At 41.6% G+C, this 17,203-nt stretch overlaps 2 protein-coding genes across 5 annotated transcripts in view; one reads left to right on the top strand and one right to left on the bottom strand.

Moving 5' to 3' along the window:
• Window positions 1-5,130, top strand: part of LOC117252812 (interleukin-6 receptor subunit beta) — a 37,742-nt gene extending 32,612 nt beyond the window's left edge. For 2 of the 3 annotated variants that reach the window (XM_033620013.2, XM_033620011.2), the window contains exons 14-15: window positions 702-783; window positions 1,997-5,130. In XM_033620013.2, the coding sequence (XP_033475904.2) occupies window positions 702-783; window positions 1,997-2,512 (598 nt within the window). In that variant the 3' untranslated portion in view covers window positions 2,513-5,130. The remainder of the gene's footprint in view (window positions 1-701; window positions 784-1,996) is intronic. The other variant, XM_078171173.1, reaches the window with a different exon arrangement.
• Window positions 5,131-5,932: 802 nt separating this feature from the next.
• nudt12 (nudix (nucleoside diphosphate linked moiety X)-type motif 12) lies at window positions 5,933-16,494 on the bottom strand. Of its 2 annotated transcripts, none has more exons than XM_033620014.2 (8): window positions 16,382-16,494; window positions 11,919-12,133; window positions 10,450-10,753; window positions 8,533-8,806; window positions 8,220-8,387; window positions 7,267-7,380; window positions 6,964-7,163; window positions 5,933-6,764 (listed from the first exon to the last, which is right to left on the bottom strand). In XM_033620014.2, the coding sequence occupies exons 2-8, from the start codon at window positions 12,122-12,124 to the stop codon at window positions 6,657-6,659; spliced, it is 1,374 nt and encodes a 457-aa protein (XP_033475905.2). In that variant the 5' UTR covers window positions 12,125-12,133; window positions 16,382-16,494; the 3' UTR covers window positions 5,933-6,656. The 2 variants fall into 2 exon arrangements, with proteins under 2 accessions (XP_033475905.2, XP_078027300.1); XM_078171174.1 differs by lacking the exon at window positions 16,382-16,494 and adding an exon at window positions 15,871-15,999.
• Between the last annotated feature and the right edge of the window lie 709 nt (window positions 16,495-17,203).

Below are 17,203 nucleotides of genomic sequence, written 5' to 3'. Positions count from 1 at the left end.
GAAGCAGACAGAGGGGTCTACAGTGTGTGTTTGAAGGATATATCCAGGATGTCAAACTGACTCAGCAGCAACAACAGGTTAAAAAGACACCCGGACCTCCGCCGCTAGACGGACAGGGATCTCCGGGGGCAGTCAAACAACGTTCATCTGCACACACTGTGATGACACACAGCTGGTTGAATATCAGCAAAGTCTCCCTGCTTCCCTTCACTGGTTCCTGTACAGCAGGGTCGGTCTTTGTTTAACTGTTATAATCATTAAAAAGCAAAAGCAGCATGTGTATACATTCAGCAGGCTATATCTTCAGTAGCTAGCTAGCTAACCCTACACTTTTCAGGGTTTGATTTTGGAACAGGGAAGAAACGTATATCTGTTTCCAACCTCTCCAGGTAACGAGTATCATTAATACACGACGTGCCCCAGGCACAACATTTAGCTCCCAATTCACAACACCAGCCTGAAAATGAAGGAAATCTGAAACGACTGCATTAGAGTCAATGGAGCACAGCTGTGTTGTTGTTGGACCCTGGTCTGAGCCGACCAGATGCTACGTTTTGATTGGCCAGTCTGCGTCCAGACTTAGTGAAGGGTCAATTGCAAGCATGGCTGTTTACACATATAAACTATTACATACACTAAATTGACTTTCTTACTCCAGCTCCTCTTAAAGTAAAATTCATTTCTTGTTTATGACTGCGCAGGTACAAGTCGTACTTCTTCCCGCCCATCTCCAGCCCGCGGGGCAGTACGACAGGCAAGTGGCTGATGGACCCAAACCACCAGGTGAGTTTGGTTTATTATGGTGTTATTGTCATTTTGCTTTTAATCTCATGTTCAGCTTTTCAGTGATGCTTGTTTTATGGTATGTGTTGCTGTTGCTGATGTGTTTTTAATATTCTTTTGCGCTCAGTTGTGCAAAGCAAATTCCCCTCAGGGACACAAAGGTTTCATTCATTCAGACTTTCTTAAAACAAGGAAGAAATCTGCATCTTTATTATTATTTGCTTTCTTTCTTTTTAAAAAGGTCTCTGTGTCCTAAAACAAGACCAAATAAAGCAGGTTTACTTTTTGTAAAAGGGGATTTTGCTCTCTGTTTATACCTTGAAGAAGGTCAGTGACTGTAAGTCAGTGTGCTGATGCTCTTTTCAATGATTTGTGATGGTTTTATAGCTCCAGCACCTCAATTAGGTGTGACAGCTGGTGAGTGAGGTTCTTTTTTTGATTTTTAAAAATACATTTTGTAAAAATAAATAAATGAAATACAATAAAATTGTGGTTGTAGAAAATTCTCAAAACAAGTTTATGGCAGATAGATTGGTAGTGTTTTGCAGCATGGAACGTGGAGTCATGAGAATAAGAAATTCCCTTTAATTCAATGATTTATAATGATATAGGTCATTCATAGTATGATGTTATTAATATTGGCAACAGATTATAGGATCCATTTTTGTAATCAGGCATTATTTAGCTCCTAATTTTCATTCGGTCTAGGGGGGAAATATGTGTATTTTCTTAAGCTTTATGATGTTCAACTGACCCCAAAAAGTCTTGTTTTTAAAGGGATATTTGAACAGTTTTCAACCTGCTCTGTATAATAACAGTGTAGGAAGCTTGTGTAACTGAACTACAGTAAGCTTCCCTCCATCTTACCAGAGCTCAGAGCTTACTGATCATTTGCCAGCCAAAATCTGGTAGATGACACAAATCCAGCAGATTTCCACTTGCCTTTTGGGCTGTTGCTTGAACCACAGATTGTACTTCTGCACCACTACAAACAGAATACAAGCACAGTAAGAGAGCTGCCTCCCTCTCAAAAACTGAAAACCAAACTGAGCTTGTTTTTTTACGAGCTGGTCGACATATTGTTTATTGGCCTTTATTGATCCGGTGCGATGCAGTGCATTCTGGTAGTTTTTGGTTTTCTACCTCCTTGAGCAAAAGCAAATCCAGTCTTGTTTCTCTGTTGTCTCTGGTCATGTTCAATTCTTCCCTTCAGCAGAAAACTGCAGGGAGGAACATCCTGGACATCAAGGACTTCCAGGTGACAGATGTACTCGGAGAGAAGAGTCTCATCACGGTCAGTTTGACGTCCCAGCCCTCCTCAGAAGAGGACCTACATGAAGATACCTCTCTGCTGTCCATCAGCCACCTCATCATCAAACTGTCAGCCCTGGAGCTGGACCCAGAGTATATTTCTGATGCTCCAGTGGTCACACAGCACCCACTGGTTTCTCTCCAGCCCTATCATTCTGACTACCCAGTGAACTTCCATCATCCCAACAACCAAGAGGCAAACACTGCCCTGCTGTGTCACACACGTGAAGCCATTGGCCACTTTCCTCAAGAAGAGGAAAAAGGCGGACAGGTGGACTTATCTGAGCCGTCACATCAGATACACGCTGCTCTGAAATGTCCTTTTCTTGACTTGATTGCTAAAGGTCACAGTGTTTATCACATGACCTGTGAGGACGATTACTTAGTGAACTCATTTCTGGAAAAAACAGAAGTGTAAACAATGAGTGGACAATGTCCTCGTTTGATCTGTCAAACTGATTAAAACTGTTGCTTAAGCACAAAAACTGTAGATGAAGACTGAATCAACAACTTCAGGGCTGCATGTGGAAAATAAGAGTTGAAGACTGTGAAAACATGCTCCCTGTGATTATAACATCTGTCACACTGCAGAAAAACTAAACAGAGAACTGAAGCTGAGCACACACAATTTGTACGATTTTAGTCCATTCCTGTCCCGATTGGCACAACTCATTTTAGACTTTCACTAATAGCGTCCAGCTGTCAGAGCTTTCAATGAATTTGTGATATGTCAGAAATGTTGGATGAGAGATTCCCCAAGAGCGGCTTTTTTTCTCACTGTGCCTATGTAAAGTGGCGAACAGAGTGTCTGAAAGGTGCCATGGCAACATGACTTGGCATATGGACAGAAAATATGAAGGCCAGGTTGGTCGAGCCGTGTTAACAGCATACGGAGCCATACACATGCAATGTCTTTAACCGCCTGGAAAACACGAGGTCGGGTGTTATGGCCGGTATACACTGTGTGATTTTGGGCTGTCCCAGACGAAAGATGACCATCGTGGGAGAAACGTGGCGATATCTTTGGTCGTGGCTCTAAAACAGTGGTCTTACGTCGCACTGTGAGACAGGTTCAAGGACGGCCGTTGACAACGTCTTGCGACCATAGATAACCTGAGATAAAATTCTGACAGTGTCAGAAATTTAGGATGACTTTCTTATGGCGTGACAGCTGCTACGACCTACGTCTACTAATGAACCAATAGAAATGCAGCACGAAATGATGCAATGGTCACCGCGACACCGGCACTGAACCCAAACAAATGATCGCTTGCCATGGAGGTAAAATGAACAAAAAGAAGTGTGTGGAACTCCCAGAGAGAGGAAAGTTTGGTGGAGCTGTGGCAGCAGAAGCCTTGTTGATTTGATGTTTCCTCCAGCTGCTATCATGACCGCCAGAAAAAAGAAGCTGCATGGAAGGAAATTGCGGACGAACTGCAACTTCCAGATGAGCAAGCTACCTATGGTGGCGCAGATGGATGACGTACGCTGATGCGGTGCATGGTGATGACGTTGCATATTGACGTGTGTTGTAACCTGCGATTCAGTAGTAAACGGCCATCGTACAATCTGCACACATCAAACTTGACATCGTACCAAAGTTTATTAGATCCACGTCTCACAGTGTGTCATGCAATAGTCTTATAAGATTGCTAAAATCGCACAGTGTATAGAGGACATTACTTTTGTGCCTTTTGTGAGCCAGCTTTCAAGAGCGTGGCGACAAGCTGCGTCTGATGTTACTAAGCAACCTTAATTAATACTGTATCATAGCCTATTTACCTTAAATCCTGAGTGCAGAGCTGATCTTCTTCCAGGCGCTGTTTTTAAGTGTGTGGGTGTGTCCTCTGTGAGACAGTTGAAAAGCTCTGGCAGCCCTGCACTGACACGATCAACTTTTCCATATTTACCACAGACTGATATTTACAGAGGATGGGAAAGATATCTGTCGGCTGTGATTGGTTGTCCCTTGTAACATGACAGGTGGTGTGCACTGCTGCATTCCAAAAGCTGAACTTGGTTTATCTCGGGGTACAGCAGTCCAGCCCTAAAAAACAGGCGCTCGGTAACACATGCGTGCCACGACAGCGTTGCTCTGGCTCTCAAGCGTGCCTGCTGTGCGTCTTCATTAGAAACAATGAATTTGAGGGCACACACGGCATGTGTACGGCCCCGATTCAAGTGTCTATGATGTTCCCTCCTCCTCCCATCATGACCAAAAGAAACAGCAGTAATGCATTATTGTGAACTGCACTGGTGTAACGTTACAGACCTCCATGCAAGCAAACTTCGATCTGTACAGTGCTTTTAAACAAATCTTTATTTACAAATGTCTCCATTAATCATGAGCTTTGGCTTGAGATCGCAGTCGATTGACTGGTACAGTAGGAGTTGGAATTGACCTTTCGCTAAGCCCCGCCCCTTTGTGATGGTCCATAAAGCTGTTGGAGCTAGCATGGAGCCCACACTGTAACTATTTGCACTCCCTGATGAAATATTGCCATATCTATGGACAAATGAAAGAGTGATTCCAGAGAGAAGTAGACAGAGGGGTCTACAGTCTGTGTCTGAAGGATATATCCAGGATGTCAAACTGACTCAGCAGCAACAACAGGTTAAAAAGACAAAGAGAGGTAGAAGCTAAAGCCTACAGATCATAGTATAATAGTAAACCATCACATCATCTGGATATTGAGTTAGAAGACAATGAAAATAAAGGGAAACTTTGCCAATATTCAACCAGCTATGTGTCATTGTACATAATCCTACAAATCAGCTGGATATTACTGTCTTCATCAGAATTGCAGTAATCACCATAATTATTTGGTATCCTCGTCCTCGCTAATATTTTCTGCTTTGCTTGTGATTATTTTTACTCAACTGGTATCAAAGAACTTGTTGAACTTCTGGTTCTGGTGAGAAAGCTCTCACACAAACCTCATAGTGTCTGTTACAGATCATTTTTGTTTTATATTTGTCTGTGTATTAATCAATTGTCATAAACTTGCTAAATATTACAATATTTTCTTTTTGTAAGGATGCTGTGCTCATTTTTTCTCTTCTTTCTCTTGTGCAGGTCAGGGTGAATTCATGTCTGTTAACATCCACTTCATGCTGTCGGTCTAAGATCGACTTTGTCAGCTTCAGCTGTAACTTAGCCTACAGTTAGCATGTTAGCCTACAGTTAGCATGTTAGCCTACAGTTAGCTCTTTATCAGCTAATTTCCAGTGTAACAATTGGTGATGTTTCTCAAATATTATTCAGTACTTTATCAGGGTCACCTTTGTGTTCCCAGGGTCCTATGTCTCTTGAAATAAAATAAAATGAAATAGTCAGACAATGGTAAGCACTAGCTTCACAGATAGCAATAGAATGATGCAAGATATGTGTTTCAAATGTAGTTTGAAAGATAAAAATCTGATCAGCCAGTGTGAAGATATTAAAGTCCAAAGTCAAGAAAACAAATTTAAGGGCATAGATTTCAAAGAATATCAGTGGGCTGTGATCTTTACGTGAATTTTAACATTTTGACCGGGGGGAAACACCCCACCCAAAAACATGACAAAGAATATAAAACCGTTTGAAAGATCTCCTTAATATGTCATATTGCCAGGATACTGAGCTGGGAAACATAGATACGTTCCCCACTTTATCCCATTAATGTTGCCACAATAACCTGCTAATATAACACGGAATGCTAGCTTAATAGCATGTGGCATAAATGCAAAAACAGACTCCAAAAAATAAAAAACATGCACACAGCATGGTAACATGCTAATATTTAGTGTGTAATGTTTAGCATGTTATATATTTCCAACAGTATCATGTGAGACAAAATGTTTCCATAGACTTTATTATATTAACCAATTTAATATTTACAGTTTGTTTCAATTTACAGAAATTTATTGTGCATCAGTTACCAGCGTCGGCCATTTTGGGGTTTTTTTGGACCATGCTGCAGTAAATTTATAATAATCCATTACTGCACATCAAAGTTATATTTATTTCATAATCAATCAGTTAATCTTCTTAGCTTGTGCCCACTGTATTAGACCACATTTAAAAATTTTAAAACCCATTCAACAAAGCACATGCCTGAAATTTCAGCGGGGTATTAACTTGCTGTGATATTGAGACAGTAGAGCTTAAATTTTACATCTAGATTAGTTTAAAAATTGTGGGCAGGGATCATTTGATATCCTCTTGCAGCTGTTTTTACTTAACTGCAGTTAAAATCTGTCTGCAATAGTGTGTGCTTTCTCCATCCTTTAAACTCTGCTGTCATCTTTCCCATTTTGTACAGACCTGTCTTTGCCTTTATGTGCAGGCTGTATCACTCCACGTACAAGCTGCGCATTTAAATGATTTGAATTTAGCTGTAAATACAAACCACGTAAAAGCAACGCGTCGTGTACAACCTGAAGAATCTGGTGATTCACTCGACTGGCAGCTGGTTTGTCCTAATAAAGTCCAGACAGCTGCTGTTTGTTTGAATCCTTTCTGACCGTCCTGGAGCTGTGTCAGCACTGACTGTGCAGCTCAAGTGCTAAAGGTTGGAGATTTAGAGGTTAGAGTTCATGCCGATCCAGTGTCTGATCAGCTGGTGGGCGATGGTTTGTCTAGGAGGGAAGGTGAAGGCCGGACAGGTTCTTCTGAATGAGTCAATTACCTAAACAAACAAACAAAAAATAAAATTATTATTATTGAATCATCTTCATGACAGCCTGAGCCAACACTATCCACTGCTGAAGTCCATGAGATACAACTGAAAGCTCTTTTGAATCTCCAGCAAGGAGAGTATGTGCCAAAAATTATTATTGGTATTTGTGTGCCAATAGTAGAAACCGCAGAATTTGTTTTGTTTGCACCTGTTGCCGTGAAAACCAACGAGCTTCCTCAATCTCGTTCTCGTCCACTTTAATGTTGGTCGACAGTGCGACAGCGAGGCAGCCAATCATGAGGTTAGAGGGCATTGGCCAGGGCTGGCAGCAGACGTACTGAATTGGTCCGACCTTCACTCCGCTCTCCTCCTCCACCTCCCTCCTCACCGCCTCCTCCATCGGTTCTCCTGCAGGAGAGGACGTCAGGGTAAGGTTAAGGTTTAGGCCATAGAGACGTTATGGTTGTGGTATGTGTGTGTGTGTGTGTGTGTATGTGTGTGTGTCCCTTACCAGGCTCTATGAATCCAGCCAGACAGGAGTACATACCAACTGGAAAGATCTTCTTCCTTCCCAGTAAACACTGGTTTCCGTCAGGGTGGATCACCAGCATGATGACCACTGGGTCTGAGAACACGCAAAGGTCAGAGAAGCTGCATTTAATCCAGATATATATCAAATGTATCTACTGTATTAAACATTCAGTCACAACTAATCTTAAAACCTTTTATCAACTGTTGGCAAACGTCCTCTCTGAGGTCAACTGGATGTCAGACACATTCAAAATGAAATATCAAAAATTTTGTTGGTAAAGAGTCTCAGTCATCCAGGTCAAGGTAATCTTAAGTGCTTTATCAAAGGCAACTGGACTTGATTGAGTTTCTTGAAAAGGTCTCACCTCTCATCCAAGAGGCCTCTTCAGTTCTGAACTGAAGCTGTGTAAATAACTGCAACTACACTCTTTTATGCTTATGGCAAGTTTTTCTTCAAGACTAATTAACTGGATTTTATTTAGGATTTTCTCAGTTAATGACTGAATGAACTGAGTGAAAAAAAATCTCTTTAAAAGTTCCCAGAGAATTTACATACTTCATACCTGTTTTGTCTGAGTGTTAACTTTACTATCATAGAAGTCTAAGATAACCAGGAAACATTCTTACTGTGGGTTTTTGTGTAATTTTTGCTTATAAAAATGACTCATCTGATTATAAAGATTGTTGCAAATAAGTCATTGATTAACTGATGTTTTGATTCAGGTATAAACTGGACTTAAAGCCATGATATCAGCCCCCTGACTTATGTCATCACAACATCCTCAAGCAGAAAAGGTTCATATTAAACCTGTCTCACAAAAAAAAAATGTATATTGATATTGAACTCCACATAATTATAATAATAACACTCAGTTTGAATAATTTATGTATTTAGCAAGAGGAGATAGTTGATGTGAGTTTGGAGCTCCGTACCGACTCGTGGATAGCAGGTGTTGTGAACCCCCTTCAGACTCCTGCAGTCAGAGTTCAGGCAGCTCCTCTTGTATCCTCCCTCCTCCAGCTTGGTGCTGCTGCCACACGTCGGGCAGAAGCTGTAGCGGCTGTGCCAGGCCAACACCGCCCGAGCCTGAGCCACGACTCCTGGAGGACGAAGAGCGGGAAGATTTTTCTGTTAGTTGAGTTTAGAATATTTAATGAAACACGGGAGTCATATCAAATAAGCTGTTTTAGTCAAGACCAGAGACAGATGCCTCTGGAAAAGAAAAAGACCCTATATCTTCCTCACCGGCCTCTTCCTCATTGAGCTTCAGCAGGTCTCTGTTGGGCGTCTTTGGGAAGCTGCAGTTCTTTTCTCTGCAGCGTTTAAGAAGTTCAGCAGCATCTTCATCTGTGTTGATGGCAAACCAAGCAGGAGGCTCCTGGACACCATCTGTCGGCTGAGAGGAGGGAGAGGAGGGTTTTCTCCACTTCTCCACTCCAAGGAAGATGAGCACAGTCGCAGGTTTCTGAAGGAGGTCTTTGACTGCCTCATATCTGAACCGACACAGCTTGGTCTCAACCTGGTAAGAGTTAGAATCACAATCATTAGAAAACAACTTTAGTCTTTGATGTGAAAAAGATTGACCAACAATGCCACCTAAACTAGCTGTTGGCTAAAAACCTCTCTCTATATTTCTGTTATTTTCCTTTTCAGTTCAGTGGTGATTTGTACTTCCTAAAATCCTGCAGGTAAAAACAATGAAATTACTGTCTTCTTCTTCTTTGTGTTCAGAAATGAGGTTGGTTGAAAACTTATCACATGGATTGATGATGCTGTTAAGGGATTTAGAGAATCACATCACTGAAACCAAAAGAAAGGTAAATTTATCCAAGCATGCACTGATTTAAAACAAAGGTTTAAACATGGACTCATCTAGACTAGAACTCTACAAGACTTACTTATCCTAACATAATCTAACATTTACGCTTTTTAATTGGAGTCGACACTTTTGTTTATCTCATTAATTACAAATACAAGGCTACACCTTTACGCAGATGACACTGTATTTTATTGTTCTGACCAATCCCTTCATTTGACTGTTGGAAAATGGAAGTTTCCCTATTGACAGCTAGCATTTAGAGCTCATAATGAAGGCATAATAAGTTGGATTTATCCATTGTAGTTTGTAGATACAACATTCAAAGTGGGCCCCTCCTCCCTGGCTGAACCACACCAGAAGCAAAAACTAACCACAAATTCAGTCTTGTTTTGGAACGAGCTTTGTCCACTTGTTGTTTTGCCTCACTATATTTTTTTCCTGCACTATGTCCAGTGTTTTCCACACATTCATTTATTTGTGGCGGCATTTATTTTTGAAGGGGACCGTTCATTAGGAGCACTGCTGGAATACATATACTGTTCGGTCCACGCTCTCGCAGCACAGAGAGTAATCTGGGCACAGGCGGAGCAGCAGAACATCAGGTGCGGTGAAAATGAAACTTAACCAAACTTAACCATTCATTGCGCTGGGTCTAAAAGTTTGGCTTCACTCACAAACAGCTGCTCCCCTCGTCGATCAATCTGATCTGATCAGCTAAGACCTGATCAACTAATCAATTATTTATCCAGCCACTCAAAACCCCACAAACTGCTGCTGAGGACAGAAAAAAGAGCTCCACCAATGCTGTGTTCAACGACCCACGAAAACTGATATAGACTGATACACAACGACACACAGGCAAGAAAAAAATGAAAAATGTTCAAGCCCACCCCGGAAAAATGTCGATAGATAGATTTGTCTACCTAAATGTAATTCTTTGATTTGGAATTTGACTTTTTATACTTGGTGAAATCTATTTTAATTTATCCTTTGCTCTATTTTTGAGATAGCTTGTTGTAGAGGCAACTTTTCTTTCTGGTAGACCAAAGGGATGTTATCATCACATATGCGTCTTTCTCTATACTTAAATCCTGCGATGCTATTTATCACTTAGTACTTAAATGATTCTTCTTTATGTGTCCTTGTGTGAGTCAAAACAGCTTTGACTCTCTGTCTTCATGTTAGGAAAATTTGGCACCTGCTTGTTAACAGGGCACTCCTCTAGAAACTATAATGGGAATTAATTTCCCACCAGATGTCCTGAATGCTCTGAAGTCCAGACAAATCATCAGAACTAATGTCCAAACAAATCAAAAATAACATTTGTCTCTTTAGCCACGCACCCCTGTGTTGGCGTCTGCCTGAGGGCTGCTGACCATGGGGCTGAGGTTGGAGAACAGGAGGTAGACTGTATCTGGATCACTCTGTTTCTCCTCCAACCAGACCGTGTCTGTCCTCTTGGCACTCAGCCGGTCCAGCGTCTCTTTGTTGAAGTAGTTCTCCTGCTGGTGGAGGTCGAAGCCCGGCAGAATTCTCTGGCTGGTGTCGTCTGTCCGGCCCAGCAGGTTGGAGATGTGTCTGTGACCCCAGAACTTGGCGATATCATAGGCGGTCTGAGAAGAGCTGTTCACTGAGTACTTGTTACAGCTTCAAGACCGAAAACAGAGAGGAGAATGGATATTTTAGGAGAAACAAAGCGTCTACAACACTATTGACTGCTGTTTATTCACATATATTTATATTAACCTGGCAAATAAAGCACTGCAATGAAACTGGTTAAACATTAGATTTAGAATTTGGCCTAAAATTCTTGGTTTATTATCGCACTAACCCAGAACAATATATGTAATTTCAATGATACAGATGTGAGATAACACTGTTTTTACACAGTGATGAAAAGTGCATTTACTCAAGTCCTGTAGTCCAATTTTGAGGTACTTGAACATTACTTGAATATTTCCATTGAAATATGGTACTTTTTTCTCCACTACATTTATTTGATAACTTTATTTAATTTGCAGGTTCAGATTATTAATAATACAAAATATAATCAACAAATAAATTATGCTGTATAGTTATATATAATACCACAAAACTTCATTGATCCTTGGGGGCAGAGTCACAAGCTACCCAGCATTAATAAAATAATCAGCTTGTGTTGAGTGATGATCACATTAATGTGTCAGTAATTATACTCCAATAATATAATATTCTGAAATGGGACCTTCTGCACGATGAGCACATTTGGAGCTTAAATTTTGATGCCAGTGCATCTGTCCTTTTACTTTGAATGCAAGACTTCCACTTGTAACAGAGTATGTCTACACTGTGGTATTGTTACTAGTACTTGAGTACAAGATCCAAGTACCTCTTCTTCACAGGGTGGTGAATTTTGGAGTTCTTCTGCCCTCTAGTGGCCAGAAATCTACTAATGCACCTTTAAAAAAAACACATTGTAGGCATATGACCCTTTTTTTGTTTTTTAAATGACTGAACACTTTAAAGGTGGATTTAAAAGGTTATCATTTTACAATTGTATTTCATACTAATAACAGTTGGGTGTTTTATACTCTAAAACGGGTGCATTTCTGGGATTTGACGACACTGGGGGCTCAGCCTGGGCGTATGCAGGGGGTCCAGGGAGGACTTTAAAAAAAAAAAAAAAAAAAAAAACAAGCTCTGGCATCTTATTTACCCTTGATTTTTTTTAACTGAGCCTCAGACGCACGGACCTAACAACGGTACTGATCTAAGTCACATTTTGTTGAGTGCATTATTCCTCTCATTCTCTCTCCATCTCAGCTCTCTGTACCCATGAGACAGCAGCTCCTCCACCACTTGGTAGTGTCCGTTACGAGCGGCGAGCATCAGCGCCGTCCAGCCGCTGTATCCCGTCTGGTTGATGAGCGAGGGGGCGTGGGACAGCAGCTGGGACACCTGGGCCAGGTCTCCTCTGGCTGCAGCGTCCAGAAACCTCTCCACCATCTCCTCCATCGCACTCAGCTGGAGGCTCGTCATCCTGGCTGCCTGGACAAAGAAAATGACCCTCACATGAATATGTGATCAGATATGAAAACAGATTTTGGACATGAAGAAGTATTTTTGTTAAGATAAAATAGTTGAATTAAAAAGTTAGCATGAGTTATATTCAGTCAGTTAAACTTGTTTAAAATGTTAAGGATTTAATATAAATGTCTTTGTTTGATGGAACCTGGTGATACATAAAACTAAGATTTATTCCAACTCATTAAATGTAATCAGGGCTTTCAGCATTTTGTTTTTGGAGATTTATTACAGTTTTAAGCAACCTTGGAGTTTACAATCTACAAAAAGCAAACGCGTTCAAAAAGTATTCAGATCCCTTCACTGTTTATTTTTTATTTTAAGAAAAGCAGGACTTGAGAAATGTTTGCAAATTTATTAAAAACAACAAAAAAACAAAAGTATCACATCGACATAAGTATTCAAAACCTTTACTATGATGCATGTAATAAAGCCCAGGTGCAGCTCATCTCTCTTGATTGTCCCTGAGATGTCTCTGCAGCCTGACTGGAGTCCACCTGTGGTCGATGCAGTTGATTGGACCTGATTTGGAAAGGCACACACCTGTCGCTGTGAGGTCATATGTCAGAGCAAAAACCAGCCATGAGGTGGAAGGAGCTGCCTGCAGAGCTCAGAGACAGGACTGTGTGGAGGCACAGATCTGGGGAAGACTACAAAAACATTTCTACTGCACTGAATGTTCCCAGGAGCTCAGTGGCCTCCTTAATTCTTCAGTGGAAGAAGTTCTGAAACAAGCAAGACTCTTCCTGAGCTTAAACTAAACTCATCTGGGAGAGAAGAGCCTTTGTGATTAGAGAGGTGACAAAGAACCCAGTGGTCACTCTGCTTGAGCTCCACAGATCCTGTGTGAAGGAAATTTAGTGGTACAACCATCACTGCAGCCCTCACCGATCTGGGCTTAATGGCAGAGTGACCAAACGTCTCCTTAGTAAAAGGACATGTCTATTGCTGTTCTTAAAAATAAAACTCATAAAACAAGGGAGCTGCTAAATAAGAAATGTTTGTCTGTTGTACTGTTTACTTGTCCGTAGAGGAAGGAAATTATAATTTAAGAGAGCTGTTTATTTATAAAACACGTAAGAAAAAGAAGAAACTTTATTATTCATTCATTCATTTCCATAACCACTTATCCTCTTGAGGGTCGTGGGGGGGTGGAGCCTATCCCAGCTGACACTGGGTGAGAGGCAGGGTTCACCCTGGACAGGTCACCAGACTATCACAGGGCTGACACTGAGAGGCCGTTTACACGTACACGGTGATTTTGATAAACGGAGACATCTTCCTTCGTTTGTGCCCTTCGTTTACACGCAAACGGAGATTTCTCCTCTGAAAACGAGTCTTTCTAAAAACTCCGGCCAGAGTGGAGATTTTGGAAAACTCCAGTTGCGCGTTTGCATGTAAACTGAGATAAACGGAGATAAACGGAGTTATAGGCAGCCGACGTCACAGTATGCGCCGGAACTTGCGCCTGTGTCAAAAGTGCGACCTATGTTGCTATGGTGACAATGGATACATGGAAGGCTTGAGCCTCTCGTTACACTGCCACCTACAGGTTTGGCATGCTCTTGTGTATATATACACGGGTAAGTGTAAACGAAGATCTTTTTGAAAACGGAGATGGTGAAATGTCCGTTTATGAAAATAGCCGGCGACGTGTAAACGGCCTCATAGAGACAGACAACCATTCACACTCACATTCACACCTACGGACAATTTAGAGTCACCAATTAACCTGCATGTCTTTGGACTGTGGGAGGAAGCTGGAGCACCTGGAGGAAACCCACGCTGACACAGAGAGAACATGCAAACTCTCCACAGAACCAATGTGACTCAGCGCTGAGTTGAAATTGTGTTGCTCTCTGTTGAGTTTAAAAAAAGCCTTATGTAAAATGATAACAGATTATAATGTAAATTCTTAAGTAGTATAATGACATAAATAGTATAATGAACTTAATTATTAATCTATTTCCTTGTTGATATTCTGGGTTATCCTTTGGTTGATATAGGATAGGTAAAAATAAGCCTGGGGCTTCAGCCGTTTCCTTTTTCAGTTATTGACTGTGAGAAAATCTGTGTGAAATAATCTTCTTCTCAGAATGTACGGAACCCAAATAAAAATGATTCATTTATTTAACGCTGCTACTCGGCTGTTAACCAGGTCCAACAGGTCAACCCACATCACTCCCATTTTAGCTTCTTTAAACTGGCTTCTCATCAGGTTCAGGATTCACCTCAAGACGCTTATTCTCACGTGTAGAGCCCTCCACAGTCAGGCACCTGATACATTGGTTATCTCCTTAACCCATATATTGTCAGTAGGTCCCTTAGGTCTTCAGAACAGGACCTATTGGCTGTCCCACTCTCCACACTCAGAACAAAAGGTGATTGTGCCTTAAAGGGATAGTGCACCCAAAAATGAAACTTCAGCCATTATCTACTCACCCATATGCCGAGGGAGGCTCAGGTGAAGTTTTAGAGTCCTCACATCACTTGCAGAGATCCAAGGGGAGAGGAGGTAGCAACACAACTCCACCTAATGGAGGCTGACGGCGCCCCAGATTCAAACGTCCAAAAACACATAATTGAAACCACAAAATATCTCCATACTGCTCGTCCGTAGTGATCCAAGTGTCCTGAAGCCCCGACATAAAAAGTTGTTTGGAAAAACGTCATTTGAACTCTGTTTTTAGCCTCATTGTAGCCTGTAGCTCTGACTGCCTCTCTGGGCACCGTGCTCACGTGTGTGGGCTTGCGCAAGACCGTAAGACATGGGCACCGCCTTCATGTGTGTTCACGTGCTTTCGCTGGTCTCGCCTGCAAGCCCATACATATACTCCATTAGGGCTGCAGTTGTGCTGCTACCTCCTCTCCCCTTGGATCTCCACAAGTGATGTGAGGACTCTAAAGGCCAAAACACACCGGCGGCGTCATATGACGGCGGCGTCATATGATGGCGGTGTCATTGACGCGAGTCAAGTGCCGCCCCAACACACACAAAAAGCGTTGCGCTGTGGGGCGTCAAACGGATTTCTATTGCACACTCCAGTCCGCTAGCTGGGAAGTACAAAATAGCGCTTTTTCAAGGGCAGCGACACTGGAAAATAGGACAATAGCGTAAAGTGGCGCGGCACGTCGACGCGCGTCGAGTCGCCGCCGGTGTGGGTTTGTAAATAGAAAATAATGGGGGCGGCTGTTTTGACGCACGTCGTATGGCGCAGGTGTGTTTTGGCCTTAAAACGCCTGAGCTAGCTCCCTCGGCATATGGGTGAGTAGATAATGGCTGAATTTTCATTTTTGGGTGCACTATCCCTTTAAAGTCGTCACTGTGGAGCTCTCTTGCTTTAGGTTTACGGTCTGCAGTCTCCCTTTAAACTTTTAAAAGACAACTACAGACCCATCTTTTCAAAATGGCCTTTGTCCCGCCCTAAATTGTGTCGTGCTTGTTCCCTGGTGTGTTTCTGTTTCTCAGCAGCCTGTATTTGCTCTGGGTTTTACTTTATTTGTGTTGCAGTGTTTTATTTGTTATATTGTCTTTTGATTTTATTGACTGCATGCTTTATTGTTTGATTGATTGAATTTTGTGAAGCACTTTGTGAATTTAATTTTTGTGAGAGCTGCTAGATCAAATACATCACTATCATTATTATTATTATTATTATTATTATTATTATTATTACATGTCTACTAAACTATTACCTCACCTTACATAATATTTGTCTCCCTCCCTCTTATTGGTGCAAACAGCTGTCAATCATTCTCGGGTGACGCCTGTCCAGTCTCACGCTGTTACAAAACGCAGCCTTCATGTAACAACCTGCAAATCACACGTTTTTTCTGTTTTTAACATCAGGTGACGTCATGATCAAAGTTCAAGTCCTGCAGCTTTTTAATGCGGAGCTGTGGTGATTACATTCACTGTGGTGTGTTCAGTGTCAGTAGGTTATAGGTTACACACTGGAGGTACGGCAGCCCGACTGCTCCACTGCTGTGTGGACTATTATGATTTCATGTATTCATCTGTCACACAGCAGAGAATCAAACTGACATCAGTGTTTCTGTTCACGGTAAACTGACGAGGACTGACGGAGGAGTTAAAGTCTGGAATCGCTCTCTGGCTCCGTCTATGTCCTGGAAACTTCACCGATTAATTCCTGATCGAAGCGGAACATTAAAGTTTGAACAATAATGAAACATAATAAAGTCTCAGCTCACCTTCAGCTCGGCTTCTGTTTCCTTTCTGTCCGGGAAGCAGTGTTTGTGCTGGGTTGAATGAAAAGTGACGAGCTGCGTTCAAGAGCAACAGCGACGCTGCCTACAACTGTGCTGCCTTCAAGTACGCGTTAAACCTCCGTATCTCTGTGTGTTACGGCAACGATGCGCAACTTTTTTCTTCAATAATAAAATGCGAACAGGTTATGAAATGTGTTCGATATTGCTGTATGTTTGTTTACTGACTGTTTATTTTTCTCCTTTTTTGTCATGCATGTTTTATTTGAGAACAGTTTTAAAGAAAGTCCGTTGCTTCACTGACACACACACACACACACGCAAACGCACACACACAGGCCTAGCTCCACTCCATGCCTGAAGATTTTACATTTAAAAGCTTCAGATAAAAAGACCAGTGATTTATTCTCTAACTCTGAATAAGTTGAAAATTTGAGGTACTTGAGGTTTTTCCTTTAACGCCCATTTCTACTTCTCTTCAACTAAATTTATCTGACATTTCTAGTTACTTTTCAGATTAAGATTTCTACTATTACTGAGGAAATTTTGGTGGTCAAAGGTTCAGATTGTTCAGAATTGGTCAAGGTCACTGTGACCTTGCATCTGTTTCATTCTCATGAACACAGTATCTCCAAAACACTTTGAGGGTATATGTTCAGGTTTGACACAAATGTCCACTTTGAGTCTGAACTGATGAGATTTTGGTGGTCAAAGGTCAAGATCGCTGTGACCTTGCATCCGTCTCGCTCTTGTGAAAGCAATGTCTCACAAATGCCTTGAATTTTTTTCTCAAATTTGGCACAGATC

This window comes from Epinephelus lanceolatus, chromosome 9, assembly GCF_041903045.1.
Source record: "Epinephelus lanceolatus isolate andai-2023 chromosome 9, ASM4190304v1, whole genome shotgun sequence".
Lineage (NCBI taxonomy): Eukaryota > Metazoa > Chordata > Actinopteri > Perciformes > Serranidae > Epinephelus > Epinephelus lanceolatus.
This window is presented reverse-complemented; position numbering and strand designations above follow the sequence as displayed.